Here is a 27,719-nt window from a genome sequence, read left to right on the forward strand (position 1 = left end):
GCTATGTATTGGAGGCAGGCCAGTGATGTACATGACTGGTGGTACTGACAGCAGGAGATTAGATGTGATTCTTTACAACAACACTGGACATTTATTTAGTGCTGGCATTTTATTGCTTAAATCTCACAGCATTTTCTTTAACGCTAATCTCATGAGATTTGATCATGTAAACTGAAAATTACTGCGTAGCACTAGCATAAACATAGTTCTAAAATGAGGAAGTGAGCTTCATCATGATAGTAATAAAAATTTATTTATTCTTTCTATAAAATTAGAAAATCCAACCTTATTTCATTTTACAACCGTATTATACAAGAAATAACTTTTCATTACTATGTCAGGCACCTGAAACTCTCTTAAGGTTTGAAAAAAAGTCTCTATTTGCAAATATTGTCACCATCTCACTTTTAACAACCATTTTATTTAAGCATTATTTAATCACTCTTCAATTAGTATTTATTTAAAACATAAATTATATATTAACAGCCTTAGTTACAGTGCACCTAGAAAGTATTCACAGCGCTTCACTTTTTCCACATTTTGTTATATTACAGCCTTATTGCAAAATAGAATAAATTCATTTTTGTTCTCAAAATTCTACACACAATACTCCATAATGACAACGTGTAAACATTTTTTTTTGAGATTTTTGCAAATTTAATAAAAAAAAAAAGAAATCACATGTACATAAGTATTCACAGCCTTTGCCACGAAGCTCAAAATTGAGCTCAGGTGCATCCTGTTTCCACTGATCATCCTGTGATGTTCCTAAAGGTTAATGGGAGTCCACCTATGGTAAATTAAGTTGATTGGACATGATTTTGAAAGGCATACACCTGTCTATATAAGGTCCCACACTTGACAGTGCATGTCAGAGCACAAAGCAAGCATGAAGTCGAAGGAATTGTCTGTAGACCTCCGAGACAGGATTGTCTCGAGGCACAAATCTGGGGAAGGGTACAGCAAACTATCTGCTGCTTTGAAGGTCCCAATGAGCATAGTGGCCTCCATCATCCGTAAATGGAAGAAGTTCGGAACCACCAGAACTCTTCCTAGAGTTGGCCGGTCGTCTGAGTGATCGGGGGCGAAGGGCCCTAGTCAGGGAGGATCCCGATGGTCACTCTGTCAGAGCTACAGCATTCCTCTGTGGAGAGAGGAGAACCTTCCAGAAGGACAACCATCTCTGCAGCAATCCACCAATCAGGCCTATATGGTAGAGTGGCCAGACGGAATCCACTCCTTAGTAAAAAGCACATGGCAGCCCACCTGGAGGTTGCCAAAATGCACCTGAAGGACTCTCAGACCATGAGAAACCAAATGTTCTGGTCTGATGAGACAAAGATTGAACTCTTTGGCGTGAATGCCAGGCGTTATGTTTGGAGGAAACCAGGCACCGCTCATCACCAGGCCAATACCATCCCTACAGTGTGTTAGAGTGTATTTGTTGTGGACCCAGGGTGGTAACAGGAGTAGCCACCGGAACAGGTTTAAACTGAAAGTTGGGTTGTTTAATATGAATGTTGATAGCCCTGTACAATAAGAGAGAAAAAAATGAGAATCCGGAAATGCTGTGCTGATGGCTGAAAGGAATGGGTTAACTGAGGAGCCAGGTTCAGGCGGAGTGGGTCTGGTGGAAGTTGCAGGGCTGATCTTCAGCGGAGTGCAAGGCAAGGCAGAGCAGTGCAGGCTATGCGGGGAGCCGGAGGCTGACAAGGAGCTAGGGCAGCACTGGAGCACAACTTACAGGAGCGCAGAGAACTCTCTCTCACAGTTGACCTGTGAACACGTTGCACTGGCAACTACAGGATGCTCCAAACACCCTTAAGTACCCAGTAACGGAACGTGATAGGCCAGAGAGAGCAGGTGACCCACAGACGATTGGCCTGCTATGTCACATGGCCAAAGACAAGATGGTGGTGCTCCGACAGCCGTGACGTGGAGACGCCACTAGACTAGACTAGGATGGCCCAATGCTGGCAAACCTCTGCGTACACGCAATGCCAGTCTCCACATGCCAGAAGGCTCGCGCCACAGCGCCCTCACCGATAAGGACCACAAATCTCCACACCGCAAAACCCTGGTCATGACACAGTGAAGCATGGTGGTGGCAGCATCATGCTGTGGAGATGTTTTTCAGCGGCAGGAACTGGGAGACTAGTCAGGATAGAGGGAAGAATGCATGCAGCAATGTACAGAGATATCCTGGATGAAAACCTTCTCCAGAGCGCTCTTGACCTCAGACTGCGGCGACGGTTCATCTTTCAGCAGGGCAATGACCCTAAGCACACAGCCAAGATATCAAAGGAGTGGCTTCAGGACAACTCTGTGAAAATCCTGGAGAGATCTGAAAATGGCTGTGCACCAACGCTTCCCATCTAACCTGATGGAGCTTGAGAGGTGCTGCAAAGAGGAATGGGCAAAACTGCCCAAAGATAAGTGTGCCAAGCTTGTGGCATCATATTCAAAAATACTTGAGACTGTAATTGCTGCCAAAGGTGAATCAACAAAGTATTGAGCAAAGGTTGTGAATACTAATGTATATGTGATTTCTTAGGTTTTTTTATTAAATTTGCAAAAATCGCCAAAATACTTTTTACACATTATCATTATGGGGTATTGTGTGTAGAATTTTGAGGACAAAAATGAATTTATTCCACACACAGTTTTTGACGGAACTCGGCTGGGTAGTTGTTTCAAACATCTTGGAGAACTAACCACAGATCTTCTGAGTATGTATGCTTGCTCAAATCCTTCTGTCTCTTCAGACTCGATGATGTTGACATCAGGGCTCTGTGGGGGTTATATCATCACTTCCAGGAGTCCTCGTTCTTCTTTACTCTAAAGATAGTTCTTAATGACATTGGCTGTATGTTTGTGGTCATTGTCCTGCTGCAGAATAAATTTGGAGCCAATCAGATGCCTCCCTGATGGTATTGCATAATGGATAAGTACCTGCCTGTATTTCTCAGCATTGAGGACACCATTAATCCTGGCCAAATCCCCAACTCCATTTGCTGAAATGCAGCCCCAAACTTGCAAGGAACCTCCATCATGCTTCACTGTTGCTGCAGACACTCATTATTGTACCGCTCACCCGCCCTTCGGCAAATAAACTTCCTTCTGTTACAGCCAAATATTTAAAATTTTGACTCACATGCTGCCATTTTTCTGCACCCCAGTTCCTATGTTTTTGTGCATAGTTGAGTCGCTTGGCCTTGTCCCCACATCGAAGGTATGGCATTTTGGCTGCAATTCTTCCATGAAGACCATTTCTGGCCTGACTTTCTGAACAGTAGATGGGTGTACCTGGGTCCCACTGGTTTCTGCCAGTTCTGAGCTGATGGCACTGCTGGACATCTTGCGATTTCGAAGGGAAGCATGATGTGTCTTTCATCTGATGCCCTAAGTTTCCTTGGCCAACCACTGCGTCTGTGGACCTCAGTGTTGCCCGTTTCTTTGTTCTTATTCAAAAAAGTTTGAACAGCACATCTTGAAATCCCAGTCTGCTTTGAAATCTTTCCCTGAGAGAGACCTTGCTGATGCAGTATAACTACCTTGTGTCTTGTAGCTGTGCTCAGTCTTGCCATGGTGTATGACCTGAAACGGTCTTCCACAACCTCACCTTTGTACCAGAGTTTGGCTGTTCCTCACCCAGCTTTAAGCCTCCTACTCAGCTGTTTCTGTTAATGACTGTGTTTCAACCTACATATGAAAATTATGATCATTATCATCTGTTTGGTATGATTGGTTAATCATATACCTGACTATAATCCTACAAAATCCCTGACTTTGTGCAAGTGCACCTAGAAGAATTGATTCTGATTTGAAAGCATATATTCTTTGAATTAATTTGAATAAACTTAATTGTTTTTTTTGTTCTTTTTTTCGTACCAGGGTAAAATGGAATCTGATGAAACCTATATTGCAGCTCTAGAAGAAAAGGCTTGTGCCCTAGTAGAAACTGCCATAAAAAATGCGCAGGACAGTCTGAGATCCCTACATAGCTTCCCAGTGGAGGAAACCAAGAAAGGTAAGAAAATTAGTGAAATTGTTACTGGCAATGTCTTCACTTTGCAATACTCCATAGCAGCCATCCACGAATGGGTTACACCTTAATCGGCTGAGCAGAGACAGGAAAAAGAAACACCTCCAGAAGGCATATAGTGAGACTCATACCAAAACACTTCCTGCAAATCATAAACAGACAACACAATTAGTATGTAGGATTGGCCCGTGATGTAGAATATCTGTCTGGGGTGGTAAAGGCCAATGCTGTTCCAGAAGCACTCCCAAAGCCATGAGCCATGAAGCCAAAAGGGAAACACTGCTATGACTTCTCCTGCTACTTTCTTTATCTTCTGCAAGCAGCGGTTATGTGAGTGTCTTGGAATACGTGTGTGGTAGCTGTCGTGTTGAGTGTAATGCTGGGGGGGGGGGGGGAATGAGGTGAGGTGCAAGAAAGATGAAACAGACAAAAATGAGGGGACCAAAAAGTTTAATGGGGTAGTCACAGTGCTTCTCCTGTACAAGTCCCGGGCACGAGGGGATGGTGTGGTGGTGGGTGCGGGAGAGACTGGGGAGGTTGGTGGACCCTTTCAGGGGGCTCCTTTCCGTGCGGTTGAACTTTTTGGCCCCCTCATTTTTGTCTGTTTCTTCTTTCTCACACCTTACCTCATCCCCCCCACCGCATTACACCCAACACGATAGCATCCACACATGTATTCCAAGACACTCACATAACCACCGCACGCATAGGGCGAGCGCACTTTCCACCCCCCCTTCTCCACCAAGCTTTCACGCAGGACCCGGTACTCCTGTCAGAAGGAAAGTGCAGCACCCCAACCACATATTAGGTACGTCACATACTCCCACACCACACCCCATCTGTCCATACAGTTGAGCGCAGTTCTACCCCACCGTTACCACTTCGTTTATAAGTACCCAGCACTGCTACACTCTGTCCCCGAGCAGATAACACACACACACAGTTACCACACTCCACCCCTGCCAAACGTCACAATACGCCCACACATGGGCATTTCATCTTCAGAGACACAAGATTAGATAGGGCCAACAACCTCCTCCGTGACCTGGAACAAAGTGTCAAATTACACAACAACAGCAACACATTCTGTCACACCTACCTCAAACTAGAGAAATTAATCACCAGGGAATCCAAAGTCTGGTGGGACACCCACATACTCCAATGATACTTTGACAACGACATTATCCCAAAAGGCCTCGTGGTACAGACAACACCATCCCACAGCCAAGACAACCAAAACTTCATGACCCAATGGAACCACATTTTACATAACTGTTCCAAGCAACTTATCAACCTCATCATCACCAATCACAAAGAGGACCATCCCAACTTGACACACAAATGAACACCCTAGACAAAGACCTAGATCCCTACAAAAGTGAGGAGGAGTTCAGGAACTTAGTCACACTCACTAGAAACAAACTACACAAAACAGAACAAGCAATCATAGAAAAGAAAAAACCAAAACCGAATGGGACAAATTCAGACATACCCACCGCAACAACCCACATTACAAACACACTGCCACAAGTCACGGGACACCCCTACACACACACAAAAAACCACACACAAATAAGAATCCCCCGCATAACTGTCCACACATATCCAGACCTGACACCTCAGACACACCGATCTACACAAAATAGGCACTTACTTATCAACAATACATGTCCAAATTCCACAAAACCCAAGACCCATTGGCCAATCCACCCCCAACACACAGAAGACCCCACCGACGACCCAGAACCCAACTCCGACATATCATTCAGTATACACGAGATAGAGGACCCATTGGACACTGAACAATATGAAGATTTAGCCAGACGCTCACTTAGACAAGGGTGGGTCAACACCCTAAGGGACACATCCACACACACATCCACACAGGAAGACCCAACACACATAACACCCCCATATCCACCAGCTCCCCCTCCACCCCCACCATGTACACTCATAAACACAGAAGAGCAATGGTCCAACCATTTTTTAGACTTGGAGGCAGGCAACCGCACTTGCCTACAACCACCACAAACCAGCAACACAAACAGAGTCAAGAGAAAACTAGACCAATGAGACGAAGATGCAGGGGCGAACATCCAACCAGATCCAAAGCACAATCCCACCCACCAACACCGGACAGCAAAGGCATCTTCAACCTCAGCTCCTGCACCCTCACACCCAATGACATGTCCCTCCTCAACAAAGGCCTCAAGTTTATACCCAACAACCATTTAAACAAATTCGAAACCTACCTTGACATCAACAGATTTGTCCGCAAACTTACATTGAAAAAGTACTTTCTATCTAACACAACCATCACAGAGCCCCACCACGACAAGTTCAAGCACACGTCATTTAAACCACCTTCTAATTTCTTCCCCAGGACACCTTGTACACATCTTCGAACATTTGGTAACAGAGGATATAAACAAACTCAACACCCGGACCAAACATCACAACCCCAACCTAACAGCAGGTGAACTCGGCGCACTCAACAACCTCAAGACTGACAAAAACCTCATAATCAAACCGGCAGACAAGGGAGGGGGGGTTAGTTCTCCTAGACAAAACGGACTACATCACAGAATCCCTACACATACTTCATGACAAAGATACATACGAAACTCTTAGAACAGATCCCACGCAGAAATTCAACCAAACACTCAAACACATACTACAAAGCGGACTAGACAAAGGCATCCTGACCAAACACGAATACAACTTCATATACAACCCCAATCCCATCATGCCAGTTTTCTATTATCTCCCGAAAATACAGAAAAACATCACCAACCCACCAGGCAGACCCATCATCTCCAGCATCAACTCCATATCAAGCAACCTGTCACAATACATCGACCACTACCTCCAACCATACGTCAAACGTCAACGATCACATCTACAAGACACTGCACATATACTCAAAATCCTCAACAACATCAAATGGGGTGAGGACCACTAGTTGGTAACTAGTGACATCACATCACTCTATACTATCATCATCAATCACAAACGGGGACTCGACAGCTTCAACAAACACATTAATCAAGACGACTCATTAGAACAAGACCAATTATCTTTCATTCTACAAGGCATTGACTATATCCTCACACACAATTACTTCTGGTTCATTGGGGACTTTTTCCTGCAGAGGACTGGCACCGCAATGGGGACCAAGTTCGCGCCCAGCCATGCCAACCTGTTCATGAGCAGCTGGGAGGACTCCCACATATGGATGGCCATGGCTGGGACACGAACTTGATCCTTTGGATGAGATATATTGACGACGTCCTCTGTATCTGGAAAGGTTCCCTCCACACACTACTTGACTTCACCAACCACATCAACAACAATGACAGGAATCTTCATTTCACTACACAGTACTGCCAAACCTCAGTAAACTTCCTCGACTTGGAAATATTCATTGACAACCAACAGATACACACCAGAACTTACCAGAAACCCGTGGACGTCAACAGCTACATCCTATCCACCAGTGGTCATCACCCCACATGGCTCGACAACATTCCCACAGGACAGTTCAAATGCATTAGACGCAACTGCACGAGACTCACAGACTACAAGGAACAAGCCAACAACCTCAAAAAACAATTCATAGATAAAGCATACAAACCGGACAAGTTAGAACTCACCCTCACACAGATAGGACAAGAAGACAGACAACGCTCCTAGACTACAAACAACGACCGCAAGACACACAGAACAGCATTCCATTTATCACGCAACACAACACCCAGTAAACAGTATAAAACGTATCTTCAACAAACATTGGCACCTACTACTACAAGACGAACAACTTGCTGACATCCTGCCCACCAGACCCAAAGTCATCTACAAGAAAGCCCCCAACATACACAACAAACATGGTATGCAACCACATCCCACCCCCGCAACAAACATAGAGCACCTTAGACAACTCGAAACTCACAGAAGGTTTTTCCACTGCGGAACCTGCACAAACTACACCACCTTGAAATATCGAAGCACCATACCCACCACATCATACACGTCATCACAAACAGGAGAAATATACAAAATAAAGGAACACATCACATGCAACGTCATCTACCTCATACAATGCCCCTGCAACCAACAGTACATTGAAAGGACCATCAGACCACTCAAAATCAGGATCGCAGGGTCACCTCACACAACATCCCCGCGAGGTTACCACTACGACGCCACCACAACCCATCCCAGGTCACCTCACAACACATCCCCGCGTGGTTACCATAACTACCGCCAGCCCACCTGTATCCACAGAGCCCCAGCACACACACCCACATCAGCGCCACTCACCATAAACCGCCGGCACCACCTGACCACCGCCCATACACTCAAGCCACATGACACGCCTGCAGCTCTACTCCACGCTCGCCAATTACACCGCAGCACCCCCCGCACACGTCACTAGCCGCTACCATACCCACGGACCTCCCGTGATGCATCAGCAACGGCAACCCATCACCACTCACACCCTCTCCAACCATTCTCGCCTACCATTGGTCGCTCTCATATCTCCTGATTGCTGGCACACCTGGAAGCACAGTACTTAAACCCCACCCTGCATAGTCACACTCCTCACCTCCTTGAAGAAGGCAGAACCCCTACCGAAACGCGTTGGAGACCCCTACACTCCTTCATCAGATGAAATTACCAGGAGTAAAGAAACTAGTTAGGAGACTGCTGGGGAGATCGTTTGATCCTCCTTATTATTCACTGGACACCCTAAGGACTGCAGGGACCTGCTCAGGAAGTTTGTGGATACATCACCTGGCTATTGCGTTAACACATCTACGGTGGACTCGTTAATACACCAGTGTTGGAGCCACTCACATGCAGTTTTTCTTCTCAGGATTATTGGAGAAGCAACGGCTATCCTGATGGTTTTCTGCGGCTGATGTGCACCGCTCTGGGCTAGATAGAGATGCCGGTCTCATTGAGCTTTTGAGAGGAGCTTCCAGCACGCAGCACAGACCAGCGATTTCTATGCTGAATACCCCTGGATAACTTCAGTGCTATCATTACACCTATTTCAAGTGGTATGCAATCCACTGATATCACCATTCGTGACATTTATTAGTATTTAGCACGGATAAAAGAAGTTGCCGGCTGTTTACCTTCTTTTAACCTATTTATACGATCTATACACTGCAGTGTCAACAACTTATTTATTCTGTGAATAAAAGTGGCTCCCCTTTATGGAACATTTGTGATCACCACAAAACTAAATTTTGATGGAGACATTGTTTCACTTGTTTAAACCCACACTTCGGAGCAGATATAATTGTATCAATTGAATATTTATATATATATTTGTTTTACTCCCTGCAATACGTATTGAATATTTTTTCTTGGAGGATTGATTCTTTTTTATATTTATTAGCATTAATATCTTTCCTATTAGGAAGTATTTGCTCACACATTGTATTGCAATCATTCTGTTTCATTAATGCTTTTTATTATTATGTGTACTTATGTTATTAATTAAATTTGTTTACAATTTACAATAAACTATATACAGTAAAATTTTATTGCTGTGATTGATATAGCGCAATCCTTTTGTATTTTCTTTTTATGAAAGGAACTACTGTCCTGTTGTCAGTATAAAACAAACAAAAAAATCCCTGAGAAGTTTGTGTTTTAACAGGTGTTGGAAATGGTGAATTAATTTCTTGTCATACTGATATCAATTCCAGAATGTTTGCATGCAGATGTCTTTCTTTCTGTGGCCATAGTCCTTGTACCACTTCTGTAAGTAGAAGAGAGCTGTGGTCTGTGGTGAGTGAGCACAATATATCTGTTCCTGAATGGGGCACTCAATAATGTTTTAGTCTTGTCACCATCTTTTATGACAAGTCTGATGACTTCATTTACAGACTTTGGAGCCCACTGATTTTTATAGGCCCAGTGATGCTTTCTCATATGCCACCCTGCCCAATATAGGATGCCTATTGTAAAAGAGGACATTCCTAGGCAATGGAGACAATTTCTTATCGGCACCATTTGCCAAAACTGAAATTGATGAGCAAGATGCAGATTTTTACATTTCTGTAGATGTTTGTACCCCCAAGAACAATAGAGGTTATAAGAAGGCACAAGGTGGCTTTTTGCTTCAACCATGTACCTGTAGAACACTTATAACATGGGATTTTCTGTGTTAGGCAGCAATATCCAACTTACCTGTTTCAAGAATGTCATCCGCATAAGGCCAGACTGTGATTTCTTTTTCCCTGAGGACTGTTTAGCAGGCCCTTAATAGTTTTTCTACCAGGAAAATCTTGGAATAAAAGTCAGTGCTCCTCTTTGTCTCAGGAATAGGCAAAATTACTACAGGTTGAGTCTCCGATATCCAAAATGCTTGGGACCAGAGGTATTTTGGATAACGGAATATTCCGTATTTTGGAATATGTGCATACCATAATTAAATATCTTGGGAATAGGACCCAAATATACACACAGAATGCATTTATGTGTAATATACATCTTATACACACAGCCTGCAGGTCATTTTATACAATATTTTCAATAATTTTGTGACTCAAACAATGTTTGTGTACAAACATAAAATTCAGTTATGTTTCATATACACCCTATACACACAGCCTGAAGGTAATTTTATACAATATTTGTAATAATTTGTGCCTTAGACAAAGTTTGTGTACATTGAACCATCAAAAATCAAAGGTTTAATTTTCTCAGTCATGCCAAACAAATTCCGTATTTCGGATTATTCCGTATTTCGGAATATTTGGATATGGGAGACTCAACATGTACTTTTCTAAACTGTTCTGTAATGTCTCCAGTTCTATCAGAGAGCACAGATCTCAGGATTTCACTGACATTCCCTCTGGGTATTTAGTAATATTCTATTTTGTATCCTTCATTGATTATGTTGCGAACCCATTAGATAGTAAGCTTGTATGAGCAGGGCTCATTTTGAGTGGTAAGCAGCCAGAATTCCATATACTTTGAAATTCTGCCCCCGAAGGAATTCAATAGGATTGGAGTGAACTATAGTAATGCAAGGGATTGAGGGCCTGATTCAGACCCGGTCGCTAGGCTGCATTCGCACGTAGCCTGCTGATGTTTGCAATCTGTGCATGCGTATAAGACGCAGTGTGCGTGCGCAAACCAGTCCATGCGATCGTGAAGCGTTCACACCCTGTACACAGAGGCTCCGCAAGCTTGAGTGACAAGATGTGCATTTGTGGGTGGTGACAGGGGGTGGTCGATGGTAACGGGGGTGTGGTGGTGCGAACACAGGCGTGTCTGTGCGTTGCGTTGGAACGCCGTTTCAGGGGCATGCGTAATTAAGAAGCATCGTCAGCAATACACATCACATGGCTGAATTACACACAGCAGCACTCGCAGAGCTTGCGGTAGGGTATGGTCAGCCACAAGTGCTGTGTATGGGTCCGATGTTATTCGATGTTACCGATTGTTTAATACACTTCCTGGACATGATGTATGTTACTAAGGGAAAGTAGGCATCTTGTGTCAGGGTGGTGGGAGTCTAAATACATACCGCGATCGCATGGCAAGACATAGTGGGCGTGCTAATATCTTGCTAGAGATCGCGGAATTTGCATACTTTGGCTGCTGACAGCTGCGTGCAAACGCAGCATAGCAAACGGGTCTGAATCAGGCCCTTAGTCCAGACGGTAAGTCTTTATTCCTGAAGGAACAAAAAGTGCCAGCACCTCAAAGTGCCAAAAACTTTGTGGTTCTCTGAGGTGCTGACCAGAAGGTAAAGGGAAACTTTGATAGCAACTAACTCCAGTGCATTTTTTTTATATTTTGTCCAATTTTTCCCCAAACAAAAAATATCCAACTAGTGGAAATACAGATAAACATTTCTGTCATTGTGGGTCTGCCACCCATGGCCGCAACAGTATGCAGTTAGATTGCTGACAGTGATAATGTCAACACCAGAATGTCAACATTTATGATGTCAACATGGTTAAAATGTTGACATCATAAATGTCAACACCTGGAGAATATTGACAATGACAGAATGTTGACATATGAAATCTCTACATGTCTACATTAACGTTAGGGTTAGGTTTAGGGTTTGGGGTTACAGATAGACTTACCTGAAAACCACATTGTCAACATTTCATCAGTGTCAACATGATCAATGTCATTACTATGAACATGTCGACGTAATGATTATGTTGACATTCTCATGTCAACATCATGAATGTATAGTGAATGTTGAATTACATACCGAACCTGGCCTCAACAATAGGTCTATCCTGGCGACTAATGTTCAAACAAATTCTGGCCAAAGGTGCTTCACAAGGAAAATCAATTCCTTTCTGCATCACTTCAATGCTTTGTATTAAATATTGGCTATTTATTTCCTAAAGCAGCATGACATTTCTTATCTTTTATCTATAGGACACCATTTACCAGCTTCTTCATCCTGAAAGGGATTCATACAGTTAATGCTGGCCATACAAGGTGCGATGCACCGTGTAGTGTGACTGCCGATCCGTCAGCAGACGGATCATGCCGTCACTGCCGGCATTCGTGTGGTCCCCGCAGACCGCACGATATGCCGGCTCCCCCCTTCACCATTTGAATGGGATCGTACATCGCATCCCAGGTCAGGTGGTTTTGCAGGAAGACCTGGGGATGCGATGTACGACCCCGCGGGAGCGCGCAGCATGATATCAGGTACGATATTGTGCCCATACATGGCACGATATAGCACCTATATCGTGCAGATCCGTCGGATTGGCACGTATATCGTGCCGTGTATGGCCACCTTTATGGCCAGCATTAGTCTCTTACAAATAAGCTGCCCTTTGTCCATCTGTTCACATTCTTTATTAATGAGACTTTTAACAAACTAGTGTACTCTACCTTTTCTCTACTGATCTCTAATAATGGATCTTAGGGGTCAATCCAATTAGGCGGGAGTTGCTGTTTTCTAATTCACATAGCGGATTAAGGGCCTGATTCAGAGCCACTCGTAAGCGGCAGCTCGTTCGCTCTGAGCGATGTTTGCCCAACTGCGCATGCGTACGGATCGTTATACGCATGCGCGAACCAGTCAGTGCGGTCGAAATTCATGTGCTCGCAAAATAGCGAATGCCTGCTATTTTGAGTGACAGAAAGAGGCGTATGTGGGTGGTAACAGGGGAAGGTGCTTGAAAATGGGGAGTGGAAATCAGAACGCAGGCGTGCTTAAAGGTCAAAACGGGCGTTTTATGGGTGTGCATATTTAAAACAGCAGCGTCATGGACCACGTCACTGGGTTATTTTATAGTCAGAATTGCTCGCAAAATTGTGGTAGCAAACACCAACCCCAAGAATAGCGAGCAGTTCATACCCTTGTCGATGTACTCGATTAATCTAATAAATAGCGGACATGACGTAGGATGCGAGCGGCCAGGGGGCGTATTTTTCCAAAAAACGAACGCAAGTTTTGTTCGCTCGTTCAGACATAGAGGCGTGAACAGACCGCAAACAGCGAACGGTTCATTTGAATAGCCACCCCTAGTTTTAGAACGAACGACCGCAAATAACGAGTGGCTCTGAATGAGGGCCTAAATTTGCAATCCAATTAGCAACTCGCACTGAGCCAGTCAAAGTGAATTTACATTTTTCCATTCGCACCTGGAAAGGAATGGAAAGGAAACTCTATATTTTTAGGTTATGTCGGAACACCTTGCTGAGCCCCTTGGACACTCCCCCTAATGACTAAATAGGCAATTGGAAGTTTTCAATTAGCTTAATTAGTCGAATAATTATATGTCATTTTTTGGGGTTAAAAAAACTGGTCTCAAATTACATCAAAATCAACTTTTTCATTAGCTTAGGCACCCCAAATTTAATTACAGTTTTTATTTGTAGTTTTTTGTAAAGTGCCCTCAAAGTACCCCAAAATCTACTTTTTTTCCCTACTTTTTTTTGCATTTTTCGTTTCATTTGTTTGAGATTAAACAAAAATTATTTTTTTTTAAACAGCACAAATGACACCATTTAAAAACCTTCCGTACTTTCCTAATGCCCACAAACAGACTTCTATATGGTCCTGCTAACGAAATTATCAATTTTGGGGGGTCAAGGATGATCTCCCCACTTTTTCATGCACTTCTCTCACATTGCTTTTGGCAGTCAATTCGCAAACCTCCGCAGCGAGTTCCGCGAATAGGCATTTTTTATTTGATTGGAGAATTCTCGGGTGCACGCATTCATGTGAAGTCTGCGACTTTCATGAAAAGCTTCTCTCAGTTCGCACCTAATTGGATTGACCCCCCCTTAGAGAGAAGCTGGGACATTATTTATAACCAGGGTTTTGTTAGTATGAACATAATACGAGGTTTAGATTTTCAGAAAATACAGATACAATAAATGTCTTCACCATACTATCTGTTAAGTGCCTGGAGTCCTAGCAAAACGCTATATAAACAAAATTGTTGAACTATATAAATAAAATTTATTATTAGAATTTACAATTTCAAGATTAAATTACCTTTGTACCTCCCCATATTCTTCTGACTCATTGCTTGATGACCAATCACATTGAATAAGAGAATTCAGGGACTCACTGGCACCTGAAGGAACAGGCTGTGCATCCTTTATGTCTACGCTTATTGAACTGGGGCCCAGATTTATCAACGAGTTGATATTCTTGTTATCCTTCATTACTAATCTTAAATGGTGCTCCAACCTATCAGCTCATATTGCAAACAGATGACAGGTAGGAGCTGATTGGTTGTAGCACCATTTAAGGTTAGTAACGAGTGATAACAAGAATATCAGTCATTGATAAATCTGAGCCAGGGTCTCTTTTATCCCTGTATATTATATCCTCCTTCATGACAAAGTACATTGATGACACCACCAAGCAAATCATTTAATTGGTTCAGCAGGCTCGGTAAGAGTACTTAGAGAATGAGAAATGTTGCTCTTTTACTTTTTTGGGGGTGGGCTCAGACGCCATGGTGCAGAAAGCCTCCTTGGCGCTGTACTTCTCAGAAAAGCAGACTTTCGGCGTGCAAACACTTTTCTGCACTCAGGCACAGAGGTGCAACCTGGAACCAGCACTATAGAGTATGAACAGGGGCCGGAATCTGTAGCCCCACGTTTGCTACTTCGAAGAAGCAACTAGCATCCAAGGGAGACACCCATGTCCCTGCTAGCACTGTGTCACAAGGACCATCCTGACTCACCAGGAACAAGTAATCTTTTGCTTAAACCCAGTGACGTGCGGTGAGGTCAATGGCTGGGGAGGCACACATGTATAAAACCACAGTTTTTATATCAAAACTCTGGAGCATGACAGGGAGTATGATAGGGCAGGGAGTATGACAGGGGAGGCTCTGGGTGTGTATTTTCCCTGTCTCTACTCAGCTGATTAAATTCATGGATGCCACCATGAAATTTTAAATTTAAACCTTGCAAATTTTTTGGGATTATTACATTTGTTCAGTGCAGTAATGTTCTTTTACTTCTCTTGTTCAGAGCAGGAAGATGAAATGAGGAACCTTAAATGGCTTCCCGGTCAGGATTTCACAGCGGAGCTGGGGAAAAAGCAAATTGAAGAATACGTTTCTGTAAGATAACATGATATGAGAGAGACTGTCACACACAGGGGCTTATGCTGAGTTGGACAGAATTTATGTGTAAATTGCAAGTATTAAAAGCATTCTGAAAAAAAAGTGTATTATGGGTAGCTTGCAGACCTGGCCGTATCACAAGATGTGCCCCGCTTGGCAAGGATAGTATATGCGCCTGTTTTGCTCCGGAATAAACAGTAGTTTATGTGCCTAGTTTACGTCAGGAGATCAGGTTTTATAGCAAATGCTATTAGACAGTAATGGTGGGGTGCTGATGTATTAGCTCTCTCAACTGACCCCCACCTGTGCCCTGTTGTTGACCTTTATGACCTCTGGCCTCTGCAATTGATTACAGGTGGTTAGTATAAACACCCAACTGGCCTGAGCTACAGGAGATGCTGCCAGTTCATGCAGCCCAGGCAACAGATCTGAATCACCAGTCTAGCATGATAATCATATGTGGCTGCACTTTTATCTGACTCCATAGCCATATGACTGTCAAAATCCAGCAGTGGATCTCAATACATGGTTTGCAGAGTTCTCTCAACAGTTATTTGTCCTCCTACTGCAATTACAGACATACAACAGCTCCAGTGTCTCTCCTCTAAGTCCTCCTCTCATCTCACCATAGGATGGAGATTAGACTTCAAAGGTTTTTGGGAAAGCCTCAAGGAGGATGGTGGATTTGTATTCAACCCCGATTCTACCCTCATATGTGAGAGATCACAGAGAAAATGGGATGCAAGTATTAAAGTGTGCAGCCCAAGGTTACCAGACTTTAATAAGGATCTTGAAGAGGGATTGAGTATCCTGGTACACAAACAAGGGTAGAACATACAATCAAACCCATGATGCTCAAATGAAATGACACTAGACATCCATATATATGTCTCTGTCTCTGTAGACACCCTAATATGCCTAAAACATGCAATTGACATGATTGATATCAGACATATCTTTGTATTCTGTGAACAGACTTGGGAATTCCATGAGAGCTGGTTGTACTGTACAGATTTTCTGAAAGAAGAGGAGAAGGAGTTCAGTAAACTCTTCCATTATAGAATGAGATGGAGCATCCCAACCCGCAGGAAACCGATTCCTAGGGCAACTGCCTGTGTCTACTTTACAATCAAGGTATCCAAAATTAAACCCCCTGTAAGTATTTATCAATTACTGACCTACTTGATGTTTAAGAAGTTATAACATGGGCTTTACAATGAAAACTATGCTTTAAAATATATGCACAGCAAAAGCAGATTACTACCAGGGGCAAGTGCATGATTTATAAGAGGTTTAGGCCCATATTCAATTTGAAGCGTTAAGTCCGGATCCGCTTTAAGTTACCGCCGATTACGTCATTAACGCCTGTTTTGGTTTTACCCCGTATTCAATTTGAAAGACTTTCTGCCTAGGCGGAAAGTCAATGCAATGTACTAGGCGGTAAAGTATCGCCTATGAATGGCAGGCGGAAAAAAGTGCAGAATTGGGGTTTTGGGGTGCAACGTTTCGGGAACCCCCGTGCAGCCTTCAGACAGTCCCCCAAAGGTAATCTGTGTCAAAAATTTTTTTTTAAAAAACTTAAGGACACCCCAAAAATTGACTTTGAAAAAGGGGGCGAAAAAAATAAATGTTGGGGTACAAAGTTAAAAACTAGCGAACTTGACTCTGGGGGGTCTCAAAGTATACCTCAAGTGTTTATTTCATTGCAGGTGTTTGCGGCAGGTGGATTTTTCATGATTTTTTCAAGTTCACTTTTTCAACTTTAAAATATGCAGACCCCCATTTTCAAGTGCCCCAAATTTGCTGGGATAACTTTTTCTGGAAAAAATACTCCTAAATACTATTTTGCATCAGGTATAGAAAAACGCTATTTAGCAGCTTCAGCAAGCCAAATCGGGGGGTACCATAGTGAACCCCCATGTCAGAGCATCATTTGGGGGGTGACAGGCTGATTTCCCCAAAAATGACAGTACTTTCCGCTAGTTAGAGTATCGCCGGGTGCCGTTTACCCGTACTTTGAATTGAATACGGGGATACGCGGGCACGTGCGCGATACTTTAACGCCTACAAAACAGGCTAAGTCAGCATTAAGTCCGGGCCGCGTTAACTTAACGCGGCTCGGCTCAAATTGAGTACGGGCCTTAGTTGTGGTGGTTTTAAAGAGCTATTTCGGGGGTGGTGTATCAATTGGTATGTAAATCAGGGATGTCTAGACATGGTGGATGGGGGGGCACAGGGTAGAGAACACTGGATATTAATGGGGGGCACAGGGCAGGGACGGCTAAAGGAGTGGGGGCACTTGGCTGGGAAGAGTGGATTGGGGTGGCAAAGGTCAGGGAAGGCTGGCTTGGTCTGAGGGAGGCAAATGGCAGGGAAGGCCGGCTAGACTAGGGGAGAGGAAGGGCAAAGAAGGCAGGCAGGCTGGCTAGACATAGGGGTGCTGCAAGGAAGACTGGCAGGACTAGGACAGGGAAGACAGGCTGCCTGGACCAGAAGGGGAGGAGAAGGGAGTGCATGGAAGGCTGGCTGAACTGGTGGGGTAGGCAGGGAAGGCTGAACTGGTGGGGTAGGCAGGGAAGGCTGTACTGGTGGGGTAGACAGGGAAGGATGGCTTGCTAGACTGGGGGGGTGGGCAGGGAAGGAATTCTGGCTGCACTGGGGGAGGGTGGGCATGGAAGGAAGGCTGGCTGCATTGGTGGGGGGTGGGCAGGGAATCAAGGCTGGCTGCACTGGTGGGGGGGTGGGCAGGGAATGAAGGCTGGCTGCACTGGTGGGGGGGCAGGGAAGGATGGCTTGCTGGACTGGGGGGATAGGCAGGGAAGGATGGCTTGCTGGACTGGAGCGATAGGCAGGGAAGGATAGCTTGCTGGACTGGGGGGGTGGGCAGGGAAGGAATGCTGGCTGGACTGGGGGTTGGGTAGAGAAGGAAGGCTGGCTGCACTAGGGGGGTGGGCAGGGAAGGTAGGATAGCTGCACTGGGGGGGTGGGCAAGGAAGGAAGGCTGGCTGCACTGGGGGGTGGGAGGGAAGGAAGGCTGGCTGCACTGGGGGGTGGGCAGGGAAGGAAGGCTGGCTGGACTTGGGGAGGGGCAGAGAATGCAGTATGGCTGGCTAAACTGGGGGGGGAGCAGGCTTGCTGCACTGGGGGGGGCAGTGCAGGGAAGGCTATCTGGCCTCGAGTGGGGACACAAGACAGGGTCAACAGAAGTACCTGAGAAAGGGGCCAGGGTGGCAGCGGCAAGTAGTGCACCGGGCCGCAGGCGTAGAAAAAGAGCATCTTCGTTGCGGCATTTGAACTATGGAGCTGGTCCTGAGCCAATCACATCTCATGGAACAGCAGCCAATCAGGAGCAGCCGCTCCTGATTAGCTGCTGTTTCGTGACCTATGATTGGCTCGCGGCCAGCTCAATACTACTATTGAGCTGGCCGCGAGCCAATCACAGCTTGCGGAACAGCAGCCAATCAGGGGCGGCTGTTCCTGATCGGCAGCCGTTCCGCGAGCTGTTATTGGATCGCAGGCGGCTCCATAGTAGTGCCGCAGCACCACCGATGCTCTTCCTCCCTCGCCGAGTCATCGCTGCCACCCGGGCCCCCTCTCTCTCCGGGCCCGAGACAGGAGGCCCGGCAGTCCCCCCCTGATGGCGGCCCTGGCTACAGTAGAAAACTAAATTTAAATTATTTTCTTTTTGACTGTCTCAATGATTTGCTGTCTTTCAGAATTTACCAGTGGAAGTATTTTTTATCTTTGAATCAAACAGACTTGTACACAGGTATGAGAAAATACATTACCGGGTCGATTTGTGCAATCTATAAAGTAGCAAAATTGATATGTATTGATATACTAAAAACCTCAACTGAAATGTATTTTTACACTCCGATCAAGCGTACAATACCATTAGAAGATGGGTAGAATGTGGTCATAAGTGGATGCACATAATCAGCAACAAAACTCCCGTTGGTTGTGGCATTAAGACGATGCATAATTGACATTAAGGGGCCCAATGTGTGCCGAAAAGAATATCCCACACCATACTTACCTACTTTTGAAAAGCATTTCAGGGAGATTGTGAAAGCAGCACTTATGAGTGTGGCGGTAAAGTGGGCGTGTACTGCTACATCTGAGGGGGAATGTCATAAAATTGATTGTAGATGAGCCCCAAGGCAGTTAGTAAGATCTACTTGTTGATGAAAAACACACTGATACTTTTCAGAAAATGCATGTAGCCATAGGGATCATTGTGTATTATAACCAATGCAGGGATATTATACTAATGATCCCATTTGAATGTATATATCTCTGGGTTTTTTGTTATATTAACAGTAATGGGGGTAAGGTGCAATCAGGGAGATTGTTGGACTCTTCAGGGAGTCAGGGAGATTGCTACTATTTCAGGGAGTCTCCCTGACAATCAGGCAGAGTTGGTAAGTATGTCCCACACCCTGACAACACTACCACAAGCCTGAACTATTGTTACTAGTAATAGTACTGGCTATTACTACTATAACTACTACAGGCAGGATGGATCCATTAATTCATGATGTTTACATACAATTCTGACCCTACCATCAGCATGCTGCAGGAGAAATCGAGATTGTTGTTTGAACCAGTCTTGCTATGCTCCTATGGTCTCACATCTCGCCCACAGAACCGCCAATCACTGGATAGTTCTTTGTCTTGCGACTTGTGTGTGTGAAAATATCAGGAGATCTGCAGTCTCAGCCGTTTTGCACCAACAACTATTCCATGTCAGAGTCACATAGCTAATATTTCATCCCCAGTCTGGTGTATGATCTGAACAACAGCTGAATCTCTTGATTACATTTGCATGCTTTTATGCATTGAGTGGCTGCCACAGGGTTGGCTGATAAGATATTTGCATGGACTAACAGGTGTACCTAATAAATTGCCTACTTAGGGGTCTAGTCATCATCGTTTAATTTCTACAAAAGCAGGAGAAAAATAAGCCCGAAGGCTGACAATTAAGCATGAGGCACATTAAACCACAAGTGTTTTGAGTGTTGCCAGTTTAATACAGTGTTGGTTTAGCTGGTCTTAGGCAGCCAATGAATGTTCAAGGGGGTGGCCTAGGGGTATTTAAGGGAGAGCTGCATTTTAAGCTGTCTCTTTGTTCCAGTTTTTCCCTCCCTCTTATTGTTTGTATGTATGTTTGTTAGGTGTTGCGGAAAAGAACGGCACTCGGATAGTTATGTTTATAGTTACGCTTAGTGGGTGCGCTCTTCTTGAAAGTGGAGTAAGATGTCAGCCAATTGTCCTGGATGGGAAATGGCTATACCACCCGGACGGGTGCTTAGAAGAAAAGGAGAGTTGATCACCAATGCTTGGCTTGGGTGGGTGGGTGGGTGTTTGTTTGATCTATTTGTTGTTTTTGTCATGTGAGTTCTTTTTGTGCCATCACCAATATTAGTATTAACTTATAGTCAAAAAATATAGTGTTTGTCAAAAATAAAATTGACAAAGATTTAAGACAGACAGATCACAGGTGCACAACTCCAATTTACTGATTATATATAAATACATTATGCAATAACATTTTTCAATAAATAGAGGCTTTTAGCATAATCATGGCCAAGGTTATGGGCCTACCCACCATATCCAGGTAACCTCTGTAGGGTAGGTCCCTAACATACTAGGGTTCAAATCCAGAGCACAGGACACCACCAAACCAGCTCAGCCGAGCCATCCCAGGGCATCGCTCTAATGAGAAAAGTGAAGTGTAAAGTATGAAAGATAAGAGCAGCTGCTGCTGCATGTATAGGATAGAGAAGTTAAAAAACAAATAGTAAAATTGTTTAAAATGTGCAAAAATCTAAAAGTGTTATAATGTGATGTCCTGAAGCAGACCAACCAAAGCAATACAGGGGACCCACGCCCCAAAAATCAACCCAAACAAACACTTTTATTATTTGGTTTTATTATATTTGTATTTTCACTTCTCTATCCTATACATGCAGCAGCAGCTCTTATCTTTCTTACTTTACACTTCACTTTTCTCATTAGAGCGATGCCCTGGGGTGGCTCGGCTGAGCTGGTTTGGGGATGTCCTACGCTATGGATTTGAACCCTAGTATGTTAGGGACCTTCCCTACAGAGGTTACCTTGATATGGTGGGCAGGCCCATAACCTTGGCCATGATTATGCTAAAAACCTCTATTTATTGCATAATGTATTTATATATAATCAGTAAATTGGAGTTGTGCACCTGTGACCTGTCTGTTTCTGTGCCTGCAATAATAGTCTCAACAGGTAGCACCTCCCATTATCAGGGTGTGCAGTCCAGGACCCTTTCTTATAAAGATTTAAAACACCAACACTGTTGTCTGTGTCTTTATTTTAGGAGTTCAGTTGCATTATTATAAGGGTATACAAAAAATACATGTTAATGAGTTTATGAACATTTTCACCTGCAATTGTAGAAATTAAGTGTCTGGGTCATTCATCAAGAAGATAAAGCAGGAGCTATCTCCTTGCTTACCTTTCTCTCGCGGAATGGCCCGCTCCCCCCATATACTGGTATGGGGACAGAATTGATCAAGCTCTGAAAATACAATATTGTCGGAGCTCAACTGAGGGAGCATTCGCCATCTTCAGATGGTGAGTGCTCCTGCTCGCAACCCGCTCCTTCCCTATACCCACCGTACGTTGGGGCATTGTGCACTTGCGTGACCTATAGGTTATGCATGTGCACTTGTATCACTGCTCCGAAAGGAACAGCTGTCTCCATGCTGGAGCAATGATGAATTGCTCCGGCACTCGCAGCGAGTTAGTATGTTAATTATTTGGACCGGATAATTTACATAATGAGTAGACCCCAGAGCGTATTATGCACTAGCTACAGAATATTTTGGTAAACTACAAACTTTTCTAACTTACAAAATTACATATAATTTTGACTCATCAAGGGAAATAAGTCAGGTAGGAAAGATCTAGTATAGCTATACTTCAAACCCAGCCCAACTGTTTGCTAGGTTTCTTGGCTCTTGAAATACAAGATTTTTATAGAAGCTTCAGAATATAATTTGTTTAGTAGCTGGAAAAGGAATGGGTTCTGAGATTTTCTTATTCATTAATAGAAAGTAGACAGGAGTTAAATTGGAGACATAACTGTATTAACTGATTGCTTTTTCTCATCTGTCTCTTATAGACCTGGACAGACCAGATTCAGAGAAAAATGGCTGAAGGATATAATTGAAAGCAAAATTATAATGATGGATAGTGTAACATTCTAATTACCTGCTCTAAGTAAAGAGTGAACACTTATGACAAAGTATGATTTCTAACAACTTATTTATGAAAGGACATTTTAAATCTAAACGTACAGAATGTGAAACCAATATGTGGTTAAAAAGATCAATATCTGTTCTGTTATTAATTATAGTAAGTCAGTGACTACAAATCCAATAATAAAGATGTAAATATCCAACCTCATCAGAAAAGATGCAAATGACATCTAAAGCAAGCTACTCTCATATCTTTACATCACATTAACAAGTGGTTTATTTTAAGATATAATCAGATTCAATACAAACCTTATAGAATTATGGGATAATTTAATCAGCATAACATGCTGATAGCTGTACTGATGAGGTCCCAGGTTACCCACAATTTGTTTACATTGGTCGGATTTAATGATTGAAACATTACTGTATGTATTCTACATCATGTTATTACGGTTTTACAGATCAGATCTGTGTGGCCATACAGCTAAAATAAATATAGCCAGAACCTGAAGATTTTGAACCCTTGCTGAAATATAAACGGTCTTTGTATTTCCTTTGTAGTCTGTAGAATGTCGTCTTTGGGTCAGTATATATGTACACTTTTTTTTTTCTCCCTTGCTCACTATATATAAATTATACCGACCTATTTTACTGACAATACCACCCCTTTCAGACATATGCCCTGCAAATACACGGCTCCGACCCGGGTTTTTCAACACGGGTGTAACCCAAGTCTCAGCTCTAAGAACCCCTTTCATACTACACTGTGGAGCCGTGTGTTTGCCGGGTCGACCCCTTTCACACACAGACTGTGTCTGCCATGGCAATCTACAAGCTAGAACTGCCAGACTGCTCCCTTGTCACACTCACATACACACACATAGCAATATACACATATATATACACAGTATATACACACATAGCCATCACATTCCCCTTCTCAAGCCAGCAGACCTCAGTACACAGCTCAGCAACCAACGTGAGTGGTGCTTGTGAGACAGTGCTGGGGAGGCATGGTGCCCAGAGCAGCAGCGTGCAGGTGGAGAAGGAGAGCGGACAGGGAGTCTCTGGGTGAGGAGTGTTGCTGATACAGAGCTGCGCCCTCTGATTGGATAAGGGCTCTGACCGCTATTATAGGTGCGACCTGGGTCTAAAAACCTGGGTTGCACCTTTCAGACATGAGCCAGGGCACTGACCCAGGTTGTAAATCACAGGAATAACTCTGGTCAATGGGTACAAGACCCAGGACTGTTAACCTGTATAAGACCATTTCAGACATAAGCAGGACCTGGGTCGAAGCGCCGTGTCCCGGCAAATTCCTGGGTTTTTGCTTAGGTCTGAAAGGGTTTTAAAGGCAAACATTGCTAGGCAATAGAATTCATTAGATGCAAATGGGCATTCGGGCCAACTTTTATATCTGGTAACCTACTTTTTGTATTTTGAAAATCATTTTATTTGTATTTCATTTATAAGTAGCAAAGTAGTGTACTGGAGAACTCCACAAGAGGGATAGGAGGCTTTCTTGTATTCTTGCCATCCATTCATCAACCTCTGTCTCCAGGAACCCTTGCATCCTGTTGGATCTCGGTCATCTGACACTACCCCACTGTATGGTGCTGCAAGTGTATGTGGTGCTATAAAAATAAACAATTTCTTAGCGTAGCATTTAAGTGTATGCCCTATAGTCATAACTTCTTCACAAGTTTTTATAAAATTCTATATTAGCAGCTACAGCAGAAGTTTTATTAAAATAAACTTGATACATTGTTAAGAAGCAATTATTAATTCTTTGCCTGTCTCACTTTCCTAAAAATAAATATAGTAACAGTTACAGTAGATCATGAAAATTCTTTAACATGTCTGCAAATTTGATATACATAAAATTCTTAGACAATTACGAGGTTTTCCATTAGAAATGTTGACAGCCTCAATGACGTTGTAAGGACATTTAAAAAAATAAATAAATATCTGAATGTCTGCAAATCTAAATTTTTTGTCGACTTCCTTCATTTTCTAGATTGATGCCTTAACATAAAACAAAATAAATATTTATTTTCCTTAAAATGGCATGTATGTATTGTACTTTAGAGGGTAAGCTAGGAATAAGTCAGGAAATTACAACTTGGTAATAATAAAAGGTGCGAGAACCATTCCTCTGGATTGGCATTTTCATCAGAAATAAGAAAGCTGGGGTATTTGAAGATGGCAGAGGGCTGACCAACATGGGGGTTTCCCCACTTATGATGTATTTGTAAGCCAAGGAGGCATTTGAACACAAAGATTTTGGCTGGACAATGAGATACAACATTTTATTTAAATTAGCTGCTAAAGGAAGACAACAGGGCAAACCTCCATCATGGTATTGGGGCCAGAGCTTTTCAAGAGTGCAAATAAATTTGAGGTGTGCTAACTTAACTTATCAATGTGCAGACAAGTACTCACATAAAATTGCTTGCTATGTATATCTGTACAGTCAAAAGTAAAATCATATAAAAGATTTAACACTAAGAAAAATAAGAGTATGGTAGACTTACCTTTGTTAACTCTTTTTCTTCGAGGTCCACAGGGATACCAATAGTGTCATTTGGTTTTTGCAGCTAACCGGGCACCAAAGAAAGCTTTAGCTCCCAGGATGCCCCAAGCCTCCTCCACATATACCCCTCCCCCTGTCAAAGGCAGATCAGTTTTGTGAACAAGCCCAAGGCAGGAGCAGGAAAGAGAAGGAAGAACAGTACACACGATAAACACTCACAGAAGATGAGGTAATCAGTGACCAAGAGAAATACCCAATGAAGCCAGGTGTGTCAGGGTGGGTGCCCTGTGGACCCTATGGACCTTGAAGGGAAAAAAAAAAGTTAACAAAAGGCAAGTCTACCACAACTCTTATTTTCTTCTTCAGGGTCCATAGGGATCCACAGGGATACCATGGGGATGTTGTCTAAAGCAGTTTCCCCTAAGTGTGGGGACGCTCCTGAGCAGAAAGTAGAATCTGTTTCCCAAAGGAAGCATCCTGAGAGGCAACGGTGTCAAAGGCGTAGAACAGTGGCGGGCTGGGCCGGGGGGCAGGGTGCCATGTGCCCCCCAGGCCAGTAACATTTTACTGTCCCAGGGCCGTCCGCAGCCGTGCTCTGCATATACATAGCAGCGCAGGCTGTGGAAGGCCGTCGGCTGGGGCTGGTCCTCTCCTCTCTGCTCCATCGGACTTCCTACCTCTTGTCCCGCCTCCTGTTCTCCGTTCTCGGGCCCCAGGCCATTAATTGCAGCTGCAGTCAGTGCCACAGTGCAGTGCAGTTCCAAGTAGGCTAACAGGGAGGCGGAGTCGGGACAGGGGCGGGGCTACACGGCAGTCAGTGCCAGGCCAGCAGCAGCATGGATGAGAGTGGATGGAGGAGACAGAGTATACAAACAGTGAGTATACTGTATCCTGTCTGACAGTAAGGTAATAGAGAGGGGGGGATCCTGTTACTGTGTATGTATCTGTGTGTATAAGTGTGTAAGTATGTGTCTCTGTAACTATGCATGTATGTGTGTGTATGTATGTGTCTCTGTAACTGTATGTATGTGTGTTTGACTGTATATGTATGTCTGGGTATATGTTTATATTTAAGTGTGTTTATGCATGTTTGTGTGTGACTGTGTGTATGTCTGTATAAGTGGGTGTATGTATGTCTGTGACTGTGGGTATGTGTGTCTGACTATATTTATCAGTGTGTGTATGTATGTGTGTAACTATATGTATGTGTGTGTGTATTCATTTGTGACTAGGTGTGTATTAGTGTGTAACTGTATGTATATGTGTATTAGTGTGTGACGGTGAATAAATGTGTATATGCATGTGTGTAACTGTATGTGCGTATGTGACTATGTGTGTGTGTGTGTGTATTTGTGACTAGGTGTGTATTAGTGTGTGACTGTATGAATGTGTGTATTAGTGTGTGACTGCAAATTGTGTCTGTATGTATGTGTGTGTGTAACTGTATGTATGTGTGTTATTGTATATGTGTGCAGTGGTGTAACTACTGTAAGTGCAGTAACTGCAGATGCTTTGGGGCCCGGACCATCCCGGGGCCCGGCCCTCCATCTGCATCTACATCTACGGCGCCAGGCCTCGGTCTACGCCCCCCACCCGGGCCACTTGATTGCATGTGCCCCCCAGACTAAAAGTTGCCAGCCAGCCCCTGGCGTAGAACCTGAGAAAGGTGTGGATGGAAGACTATGTGGGCATCCTGCACAATTGTTCAGCAGAAAAGCCATGGCGAACCGCTCACGAGGGTCCCACAGACCAAGTAGAATGTGCTGTAACCCTGTTTGGAACAGGAAGATCAGCTTGTGTGTAGGCCCGAGAGATTTGTCATGCGGAGCAATTGAGCCAGTCTGTTAGCTGACCAGCCTCGTTTGTGAAAGCCATACAACACAAAGAAAGAATCTGATTTCCTAAAAGGAGTTGGTACGATCCACGTAGATCCGAAGAGCACAAACCACATCCAGGGAGGCTTCACCTACAGAGAGGTCTGAAGATGAGGACTGAAAGGCCGGAACCAAAATCTCTTAATTCAAATGGAATTGGGATACCACTTTAGGAAGGTAACCAGCCCAGGTACGGAGTACAGCTCTGTCCGGATGAAAGATCAAGAAGGGTGAGCGGCAGAAGAGCACTGCCAAATCCGATACCTTGCAGGCAGAGGAGATAGCGAAGACTCTCTTTCTCCTTGCTGTCAGCCACTTGATGTCTACAGAGTCCAGAGGTTCAAACGGGGAAGCCTGTAGAGCCCGGAGAACCAAGGACAAATCCCACGGGGCCACCGGACGGACAAAGGGAGGTTTAAGATGGAGAACAGTCTG

General features: G+C 43.9%; 1 protein-coding gene across 2 annotated transcripts in view; it reads left to right on the forward strand.

Annotated features, from left to right (window-relative positions):
- The window catches only part of AKAP14 (A-kinase anchoring protein 14), a 34,841-nt gene extending 10,024 nt beyond the window's left edge, over nucleotides 1–24,817 (forward strand). Inside the window, exons 2-6 of one of the 2 annotated variants that reach the window (XM_088482833.1) lie at nucleotides 3,895–4,030; nucleotides 15,545–15,636; nucleotides 16,615–16,794; nucleotides 19,356–19,408; nucleotides 22,802–24,817. In XM_088482833.1, coding sequence (XP_088338959.1) covers nucleotides 3,901–4,030; nucleotides 15,545–15,636; nucleotides 16,615–16,794; nucleotides 19,356–19,408; nucleotides 22,802–22,886 — 540 coding nt within the window. In that variant the 5' untranslated portion in view covers nucleotides 3,895–3,900 and the 3' untranslated portion in view covers nucleotides 22,887–24,817. The remainder of the gene's footprint in view (nucleotides 1–3,894; nucleotides 4,031–15,544; nucleotides 15,637–16,614; nucleotides 16,795–19,355; nucleotides 19,409–22,801) is intronic. The other variant, XM_088482834.1, reaches the window with a different exon arrangement.
- The last annotated feature ends 2,902 nt before the right edge of the window (nucleotides 24,818–27,719 follow it).

The sequence above is a fragment of the Taudactylus pleione genome, unplaced genomic scaffold (assembly GCF_031769625.1).
Source record: "Taudactylus pleione unplaced genomic scaffold, aTauple2 ptg000296l, whole genome shotgun sequence".
Lineage (NCBI taxonomy): Eukaryota > Metazoa > Chordata > Amphibia > Anura > Myobatrachidae > Taudactylus > Taudactylus pleione.